Here is a 10,603-nt window from a genome sequence, read left to right as displayed (position 1 = left end):
CTCCTGTTCTTCAGGATGTGTTGTGTTTGTGTGTGTGTGTGTGTGTGTGTGTGTGTGTGTGTGTTCAAATATGAAAGTGTTAACCTCATCCCAGTGCAGAGCTCGCTCAAGGTCTGCTTTTGTTGAGCAAAGACACCAAAACACACAAACACACCAACACAAACTCCATTTCCACACATACAAACCCACTTGACACTTATACATAACGATGTCCCTTTGTGGACCGTTGCCATGCAACATTTCTATGATTGGGTTAGTTGAGCTCTGGTGCATGTGCGCGCGCGCGCACACACACACACACCCACACACACTCACACTCACACACACATGGTACCACACCCATCCTCCTCTCCCACGGGACCACAGCTCCACTGCCAAGGCCAGGGAGGGGAGCAGGGGGGGGCGGTGGAGGGGAGGGGAGACGTGGCGCTGTCCCTCTCTGTAGCCGTGCAGCTCATCTCTCCGCCAGCCCCTTGGGGGGGGATGTCAGACGGGGGGGCGGGGGGGTCTCCGGTTGCAACTGAGGCTAAATCTACTTTGAGGTATTTTGAGCCAACGGCTGCAACTCGAAATGGTAAAAAAAAAAAAAAAAATTAAAAAACACCTGGGAAACGTTGCGACGTGTCGAGGATCAATGAGAAACACCGAAGACACTTCACTGGGTTTTGTAAGTGAGTTAATTCAGCCTTAACTCCTCCCCGTTCGGAAGGCGCCAGTGATTCTGGTTGATTTGGCTTGACGTGGCCTCGGGTCGACAAAGCCCGCTGGAGGAGGTCGCACTTCATCTTCTGTAAATGTGACTCGAGGCCTTGTGTTTGTTTCAGCAGAGGATCTCAACCTGTGGCAATTGGTGATCTTTTGAAAGGTAAACGCCGGTTTTCGCCGTCGAGGAGTGTGAAGACGCTACGACTTTGTTTGTTTCATCCTGATGTATCGTCTTAAAGATTATGTATTTCAAAAGATTAGACATTCATTAGAAAATGTTGTTGTTTACAAAAATTTATTCATACAAATCTTACAACACTTTCATAACATTGAGAAACGTAAAACCCCATATAAGGACTCCTGTGTGTATAATGATGCAACTTGTACTAAGGTTCACTTTTAAAACACATTGTCTTCAGATAGATAAGAGATTAAACATTGAAGTAAGGCGTTTGGCGCTTTCAGAAATATCAACAACAGGCATTTTGCTTGGATCTGAACAACATATCTGTTATGTTTTCGAAACTCTTTTCTTCCACTTAGTGATGCACACGGTTAAAACTAGTATGTTGGGGCTATTTTCCAATTAATAGATTACTGACCAATATCAAAATAATCAACAACACCTGATAATCGACGGCAACAAACTGGTCGTTGTTCACAACTCTTGCAGACACTGAACACCCCAAACTCATGCACACAAACACGCACATTGCCTATTCCATCAACATTCTGCTCTTTTTATATTTTTCTACTCAATAAATCATTAGCCGTGCTTCTAAAAGAAAGCCTAGTTCTACTACTACTACTCTCAGGGCCGACTGAGCTGGGCAATTAAACAGAGTGAAAGGAACTTTCAATGTAAGCTTATGGACTGCAGCATTGTAGGGCCACTAAAATTGCCATCTGTCACTCGTGGCAAATTTCTTTATTTCATTTTTTTTTTTTTTCTCACGTCAAAGCAAGGCACCCAAAGCCGTTAAGGCTGTTTCCACCTTCACTTGTACGTTCAGTCACCCGTTCACACAAGCACACATCGGACGCGCGCGCTCAAACACTCACACGTGAAACATGGACGCTCACCAATATTCGAACACCTACATCGCACGCTCGCACTCAGACAACGCCTGTTTGGATAAAGCCGAAATTGAAGGAGCGCACTGATAGTTTCTACGGAGGAGGGGTGGGCTTGGAAGGGGGGGGGGGGGGGGGGCACAGGCCACTGGATTGGATTGCAGAGGTGCCTAAAGTTGCATTTGCATGACATCGAATAAATACATAAGATGTCCCCCCCAATAAACGTCGACTGGAGGGCTGAGATGGATCCGCCTCTTCTCCATTCCAGAGCGATAGAGGGGCCCTTTTCTTTTCATCCTCCAAAGGGGGAGTTTTAACATCTGACTTTGGGACTAATTGACCTCAGAGTTACTTTTGCAGGGGAAGGAAGGCGGCGGGGCTCTCGCCTCTTGTTCTTCTCCGTATCCAGACAACCTCTCTCAGGCTGTGACCCGTCTTCACTTCGTTCTCTCTCTCTCTCTCGCGCTCGTTGTCTCTTTGTCTCCAGCACTGTCTTCCTCTCCATGCACACCTCTCTCTCTATCTCTCTCACTCTCTGTCTCCCTCTCTCACACCCAAAACACTCTCCTCATCTCTTCGTCACATTCTCACTGCACAGACCTCACAAGACATCTAACACGGATCATATAAGCCTCAAACGAAGAATCACAGCATTGTCAAATCGGCTATTCTACACAGCGATCTAGAAGCAAAAGAATCTTTCAAAACCACAACCAGGACAAAGGCAATTGACAAAGAAGGAGGGGGGGGGGGGGGGGGGCGGGGGTCCAGTGTCTCGTCTCATATCCACAATGAAAAGCAGCAGGGGAGGTAAAGAATTCAACAAGTCGGTGCAGTACCGCCTTGCACCACTTCTAACCCTCCTCGTTCACATTTCCAACACATCCTAAGGAGGGGGGGGGGGGGGTGCTGAAATAGGCTTAGCACAACCCACCTAGCACAATCCAAAAAAAGCATGCAGTTTCTAAGCAAAATCAGCCAGGTGTCTGTTTCCACATGCACCAATAAATAAGAAACATAGTTGACCACACTCCAAACTGTAACTCAGATGCTACCTTTCCTCTCCATCACACTAAGAAATGCTTAATTTCCCGCCTCTTGTTCTGGGTTCTGGGCCGCCCAAAGACGATCAGCAGCAGAAGCACGTTCTCCCCAGGTAATTGTGTTGACCGAACACAGACGACATCGAGATGGATATGTGCACTGTGTAACTTCTATACTGTACATAACACACACATGTGGGACATTCTTAACACGGCACGATTTATCTCCCCACAGTAAATTACTTTGAGGCAAGTGAGCAAGCAGTGTTTGCCGCAAACTGTTAACAGCAACTTGAGTGCGTGTTTTTTAATTTTTTCTATTCTCTGTTAAAGGCAATTGCGCCCTTGCAAAAGCCTGCGATTTGATGTCTGCTTAAAGGACGGACGGATTTTTACCACCAGTTACATGAATGGCCGCGTGAGTCAATCAGCGTTTCCACCAAATGAGAGGCTGCTCAACAAAGGCCATGTGAATTCCCCTGGAGGGGCAGCAAGCTATACGAACCCACAGAGCTCCCATTAAGGGAGCGAGGAGGAGGGGAGGGGGGGGGGGGGGGTACAAGGGCCACATCTAGCATTTAGGATAAGCCCCCATATGCCTCACATCGCATGCTCACTGCTTCTTTGGGCCTGTTTGGAAAACAAACAACACTAAAAAAATAGAACGTTGGTTACAAAAATAAGTATAACATTCAATACTTTGATTGTCTTTTTAAAATCTATTTATTTTCTGCATATGTAGATGACCTTTAAAGTTTCAAGCGCATAATGTTGAAGGTGCACAATTTTCTTTTTTTTTTCTTTTTTCTTCTTCTTCTTCTAATTTCTTCTTTTTTTTGCCATTTTGTTTTGTTTTCAACATCTCAACATGAAAAATAAAATATTGGTCCACAAAGTATAACTGTGCGGTATCAAGTGCTTTTGTACAAAAAGAAAAAAAAAACGATATTATTATTAAAATATTCATTTTAATGGCTTTACTTCATACATAAATACATGTTGAAAGAACACAGGCGCAATCCACTGGTTGGTCAGATATATCTGAATGACTTTGATTTAACGACTGGATGTATATACACAGGAGGGCAGTTTGGGCGCTTTAAGAAGGCTACAAATAGGCAAGTCGGCGTCCTTTGTTCCTAACTCTCTGTCTGTACCTTCTCCCCAGAACCGCCGCCAGGTATTTCTGCACGGCCATCTGCTTTCTATAGCGACTGTAGCTGTCGGTGAAGATCCCATCTGAGTGTCGTTTGGACAAGGGCTCGGACTCTTCCTCCATGCTGTTGTCATCGCTGAAAAAAAAAGAACACAACAGGGGGAATAACACGAGTTGTCGCTGCAGGCTTCCACTTTCAAACACGTCGATGCTCTTTTTTTAAATTATTTTTTTATTTAATCTTGCCGTGATGTAAAGTGGCCTTTGATTATTAATAATTCATTTTGGGGCCTTTTGGGGGTTCTTTTTTTTCTTTTTTAAAAAGCGGCGCCAAGCAAAACAGTGAAAAGAAGAGAAGTCGTAAATGATTAATATCAACCGCTTACATATTCTGACGCATGTTTTTTTTTTTTCATCAGAGCGTGGGAAAAACATTTTTTTTTTTGGTCTCAGAAAGCTGACCCTCAATGTCAAGTGATGGACTCTAATCAAGACGCAACGCCACAACAACAACAGCAACGACAACAAAACACAAACAAATGCAAAATGACGAGAGGTTTTTTTCCCATAGAGAGAGACAAACACAAAAAAATGAAAATCGAGAACAAAACACGCACATTAAATGACAGACAATGATGCAGCAGCCTGGACTTGTGCAGCGGAGAAACATACAAAGTGATGACTGCAGGTGAACGCTAATAAGAAATGCCCTTACCCTGCACGAATTGTCATCAGAGAATGCAGATAATGTCTCGCTGTTAACTGACCCAGGATCTCCCTCAAGGCTCTATCTAATTCTTCCTCAGCATGCCTTTCTGGTCTGAGATGATAAAACGCCAAAATACATAGATCGTCAGTGACTAAAAAGCGCAGACAAAATGAGCAAAAAGTAGCCTAAAATGTCCCCACCCGCACGCGGGGCCAATGTCACATTTTCACAAGTTTTCCCTTTTTTTTTTTGCACACAGATCCTTCCGTTTGTGCCGAGATCCTTTTTTTAATTTATTTTTTTATTCGTGATTATTAACATAATTTTGGAACCAACATTTTAGGCTACTCGGCGTGAAAATAACACTGAACAAATAACATGAGAAACTCTGGGAGAAACAAAGCAAGCAAACATTATCGCAAAGAAGTCATTAAAAAACAAATGGAATCCGCATCACGTTTACCTTTGCTCTGGCGGGTAGTACAACGTGTACGCGTCGTCGTTTAGGGATGGGGGGCTCCGGATGGAAATCTGATCGCTGTCGAAACCCATGTCGGATAATGAATTCCCGTCCTCATCGAAGGCGTCGTTGTCGAGTCTGAAAAGAAGAAGAAGAAGAAAAAACCGGAGAGCATCCGTCACAAATCGATCCCAAAGTGGGGCTACACGGCCGGGGAAAGGATGCCGAAATGTCTGCGTCCGTTTTTAAAAATCACCGGCTGGTTAAACACATTTGAGACCGGACAGGCAAACGAAAAGAAATTCAATACGCGGAGGTGTTTGGAAATAAAACCTTAGAAAACCAAAAATTAAAACGTGACCAGCGAATAATGTCTTGGGCGTTCTAAACGTGTGCTGCTTCGTTTTTGTTTAACCGTTTATTTATTTGCGGGGGAAGAAATCTGCGTTTAATTCCAACTTGACGCTGCTTCCTTTAACGCGGGTTGAAGCTTCATTAATAATGTAAGAATCGAAACAAAGGACGTGAGGAGGATCACACATCACGAAGGCGGGTGGCCAATTTTTTATTTATTTATTTTTTCAATAAAAAAGAATGCAGCAATTAGCAGTGAAATATTAGAATCAATGAGAACCACGCCCAAATTATGGATATGCTTTCCACGGGGGGGGGGGGGGGTAAATAATACATGTTAAACGCACGGAGCCCTCCGATTCGCTTTGCCGCGCCTCTCCTCGGTGACGCCAGTCCACCGTCATCCCGAAGGTCTCCGTTGCGCTCACTGCGCTCTCATTGGTGATAAGGGGAGTTCTGAGAAGCGTCCCATCGGACAGATACCTTTACGCAATTTCCATTGTGGTTTTCTGCACACGACTTGCATTTGCGTGCATTCGAATCGCCGCGTTTCCTTGTTTTATCCACTTTCGAGTATGCGATTTAAAATCGCGTGCGTTGTTTTCTTTTTTTAGCAATTAATAAATGGACATAAAAGTGGTAAAAAATCAAAACCTTCAAATGAGATTGAAAAAAAAAGCCACAAATGACTATGCAAATGTCCTGGTGGGTGTTTAGCATGGAAGAGTTAGAAGAACGGGCTGTAATGAGGTCCATCAAGACCAGCCAAGCGAGTACACCTACCTAATCTTAGGGTAACTTAGTCCGATAGGTGTGCAGAAGACGCTGTAGTGCATTAAGATTCCGTAGACGAGCAAGATTAAAGTCGCTTTACTCGAACTGGCCATGCTGTTAGAAAACGAGAAAAACAGACGTTACGTTAAACAGGTTAGTCACTCGTGTGGAAATAACATGGATGTCTTTGTTGCTTCCACATTCACACGCTGCGCTACTTCTCTTGTCTCAAACTACAACGCTGGATTGGAGGTTTTAATGTGCGGGACACCGGACGCGGCGTCCGTTGTGTCTCAAGCGCACAAAACAATTTCTGCCTGTTTGAATCATTCCGTTTGCTAAAAGTTTAACTGTGGCACTGACATCGAATCCTCTGCATGCGGTGCCAAAGAAGTAATACGAAAGAGAGAAGAAAAAAAAATCAAAAACAGCAGATCTCCATGCAGTAGGAAACAAACAAAAAAAAAGAATGATTTCCGTTACTTTCTCTCGCTCTCCATCTCAAAGCATTTATCCAAGTGCTAAAGACACTCCGCAGATAAAGAACGTACCTATAGCAGGAGAGCGGGCAGAGCGCTGTGCTGTGGGATGCGATCCGGGCGCGGCTCTGCTATTGAGTGAGCGGGCGTCTCCGAGTGTGCGTGTGAGGGAGAGAGAGGATAAGTGGTGAGAGAGAGAGAGAGAGAGAGAGAGAGAGAGAGAGAGAGAGAGAGAGAGAGAGAGAGTCCGTTGTCTCCTTATGTTCCCCTCAGAACGGCCGAGCGCACCTCCGGACTCCGTTAGCAGGACTCAGCCCGACGACGCGCAGGTGAACGCAAACTGGGTGGCAAAGTGCGCTGTCCGCTCGTCTGCATGTCGCTGCTCTAAACTTTAGTGCTGCGCTGTGATTGCCTTGGATTTTTATCTATGTATCCTAAGCCTTGCCCCCCCCCCTCCTCTCTCCACATCTCCGTCTCCCTCCTCCCTCCCCGCTCCTGTATGTCACATTAAGAATGCTATAGACGTCATCAAGTTTACCTCCCGGAATAAAGAAGTACAGTTCCTTCCTCATCGATGCATCCGTCACCCCCCCCCCCCCCCCCCCCCCCCCCCCCCCCCCCCCCCCCACCTTCCCCTCCCCACCACCTCCTCCATCCTAAAAATGGAAGTTTGCTTTCAAACTTTTTCCTTAAAAATAACGATATAAATACATGAACTTTACGGCCAATACAAATCGATTGCCCCCCCCCCCCCCTCACCGCCACCGCGACGGGTAACTTCCCACGCGTCATCAATAAGTCCAATTATCATTTGTATGATTGGGAAGTGATCTGCGTGTGGTGGTGTCGTGTGGACTGGATGCTTTTGATGGGGAGGAGGGGGGGTGGGGGGGGGGGGGCGGTGATCAGACTTCCGCCGACCAAGTCCGAGGCCCCTGGGGAGGGATGAGATGGTGTTAATGGCCGTGCGGTGATGGCGCCGAGGCCTTGCGTTATGCGTTGGATTGTTTGAAATAAACGAGGCACGTAATCTGACTGGAAGCTGGTGACGCAGGACGCCGGTTGAGAGCCTTTTCAATCTGCGTAGTTTTAAAAAAACGGTCCATTGTTTTTTCCCAACGTGGATCTGAAAAGGTCTGTTACAATGCGCTGCATGGTACCCTAAAACAAGACACATGTACGCACTATACACATAACTATATGAATCTCCATTAATAAATTACTCCTTTTTTTACATAAAAAAAATATATATAGTGTGTGTGTTTGTGTGTGTGTGTGTGTGTGTGTGTGTGTGTGTGTGTGTGTGTGTGTGTGTGTGTGTGTGTGTGTGTGTGTGTGTGTGTGTGTGTGTGTATTGAGCCTGATTCTTTTCCAACCTGTTGAAACTTTGTTTTGCACATTTTATCTCTGCGGCTTATTTTGATATATGCCACACATAATGTTTGCTAATAAGACAGTCAAATAGCAGTTAAGTATGAACCTGACATTAACAGTCCCGGCACGCACGAGTACAATTGATGGCTCACATCAGAGTGTGAAGGACGCGAGTTATGAGGCTTTTAGTTTGAAGGGTTCTCGCCCTTCGTCGCACGTGGACGAAGTCAACTTTAATTTGAGTTGAATCACCAACTCGGGTTCTCGAGCTCCGTTCAACGATGAATCACACCTTAAAACTCACCGACCAATGGAAGAGTTGGCCTCGGTGGAGGGAATTACGTCAGCGGGTTGTTTACTCTGACGCAATATGACGAGCGGGGGGGGCAGCCATTGCCTTTTTTTTGGGGGAGGGGGGGGGGGGGGGGTTCAGGGCTGGGGGTTCGATTCCCACGAAGAGCTCAACTTAAAGCCTCATATGTTTTTCGACCTGGAGCCGAGTAACTCTCGGTCCGTTTCAGCAGACACGGACGCAGGTCGGTGGCCAAACGGCGCCACCACGAGGACAAGAAGAGACGAGCACGCGCTTCTGTCGTCGTCACCGGGGAGACGGGAGAGGAGGCCGTTCTCTCTTCCCTCGTGAGGTTAAACAATATCAACCAAAATCCGTCTTCTCGGAGGGGGAAATGGAGGCTTCTTACACACTATCCGTACAGATTATTGGTGACATTGATTGACTAAATATTTATTAAAACAATCTTTTGACTGTATAAAATCCATCAAATCAATCGGGTTTTTTTATCTTGCCGATCACGGACACCTCTGTCTAAAACGGCTTTTCAGTTTCTCTTAGAATTTGATGATATTTGTCCAGGAAGTGCAGTAACTGTGTAGCCCTAACAACTCAGGGGCGAAGGGCTTAGTCATCTCAAATCCACAAAGGTGTGTTGAAAATGAATGCCACAATGTGTATTGTATTTCTATTTGCATTTCTTTCTTGGGGCATGTTAAAACGTCCTCACTCCTTGGAGGGGATTCAACCCTTAAATGTGACACATCAAGGCTACAGCTCCACTTCCTAAATAGACTAATCATGTACCAACAATTACACACAATGTTCCTTGGGGCACACACAATGTTTTATTTGAGCATGGGTATTTGATTTTATAGACGCATGAATCTGCCAGGAGATATTCTGACCTGAAACCTGAGCAGGAATACAGTCAAAAACTGAGAGTGTTAGGGCTTTGTGTGTGTGTGTTAGTACATCTTGTTACCCGCAGGGGCCGCTTTGGAGACATCTCCCACAGGGACCCATTCTAGCGCCGCCTGCACGGTCAGTAGGGGTCAGCAAATCACTTCAAACTACACCTTCAACAAATCTCATACTGAGGTTTAAAGTATTGAAGGTTTAAAATGCATTTCGCAGAACACCGTCACTTCCCGAAAACAGCGTTATCCCAGCATCGCATCTTACTTTTATGATCATATAACTGTATGACATTTGCCAAGGCTCACTCTATGTCCTTTTGGAAATGTCACGTGGCCTAGCCTATAATAAAATTGAATACAACTATTAATAAGTAACTAGTCCCATTCATCATTGCATACAGAGGGCGCCGGATGCCAGCGAATACAGTTCAAAACTCAAACGGCACGATATAACATCGCTATTTATGTCTAACTTTATTTAACCTTAACCTTGATTAATTCAGCTGAGCTAAAATAAAAAAAATAGAACAGTTTTAAATATTTGGTAATAATCCAGATGGTGGATTTTCTCCTCAATCGGAGCCGGGGATGTCGGCCATATTGGTCACAAGGGAAAACCATTCCGTGGGAGAGGATGTGACGTTCACTGTCATCGGAAATGATATAACCTACCGCTATCTGAATGAAACTAGAGGGGGGAAAAGTTACCGGTGAATAGTTGTTGCCTTGAATTGTTTTTGGCAAATAGTTTCACTCTCAAAACATAAACTACAACGAGTGGGGCCGATGGTCGCTGTCCACTATGTGTTTTGTTACAAAGTAAACATAGTACTACAATAGGCAATGCCTGAAATTACATATTCACTGATATGGAAACTACAGATTTTAAAGACATTTAAAAAAACTCATAACCTTCTTTTATATATTTCATTGAGATCATCTACTCTTTTACTCTGGTGAATTTCTTTGTATTTCAGACAGTTGACGCAAAACAAGCAATTGACAATAATTGTAAAAAAACACATTTTAAAAGACATTTTATGAAACAAACTTGTTAATTGATAAATATGTCATTAGCCGAATTGATCATTTAATGTAATGTTTTATTAATAGATTGCTTGTCATGCTTATTAACAGCATGAACATACCATTCATATTATTATTCATTGTTCACTATATAAGTCAAATGGACTTATACTTACTAGTTCAGAAAGCGATCACTTTAAATATACACATTCTCAAACCTTTTTTGAAATATTT

General features: G+C 44.4%; 1 protein-coding gene across 2 annotated transcripts; it reads right to left on the bottom strand.

Annotated features, from left to right (window-relative positions):
• Positions 1-983: 983 nt before the first annotated feature.
• adcyap1b (adenylate cyclase activating polypeptide 1b) lies at positions 984-7,194 on the bottom strand. Of its 2 annotated transcripts, XM_040172295.2 has the most exons (5): positions 6,830-7,167; positions 6,288-6,392; positions 5,154-5,288; positions 4,697-4,801; positions 984-4,117 (listed from the first exon to the last, which is right to left on the bottom strand). In XM_040172295.2, the coding sequence occupies exons 2-5, from the start codon at positions 6,389-6,391 to the stop codon at positions 3,934-3,936; spliced, it is 528 nt and encodes a 175-aa protein (XP_040028229.1). In that variant the 5' UTR covers position 6,392; positions 6,830-7,167; the 3' UTR covers positions 984-3,933. The 2 variants fall into 2 exon arrangements, with proteins under 2 accessions (XP_040028229.1, XP_040028230.1); XM_040172296.2 differs by lacking the exon at positions 4,697-4,801 and having other exon boundaries at positions 6,830-7,194.
• Positions 7,195-10,603: the final 3,409 nt, after the last annotated feature.

This window comes from Gasterosteus aculeatus, chromosome 3, assembly GCF_964276395.1.
Source record: "Gasterosteus aculeatus chromosome 3, fGasAcu3.hap1.1, whole genome shotgun sequence".
NCBI classification, from domain to species: domain Eukaryota; kingdom Metazoa; phylum Chordata; class Actinopteri; order Perciformes; family Gasterosteidae; genus Gasterosteus; species Gasterosteus aculeatus.
This window is presented reverse-complemented; position numbering and strand designations above follow the sequence as displayed.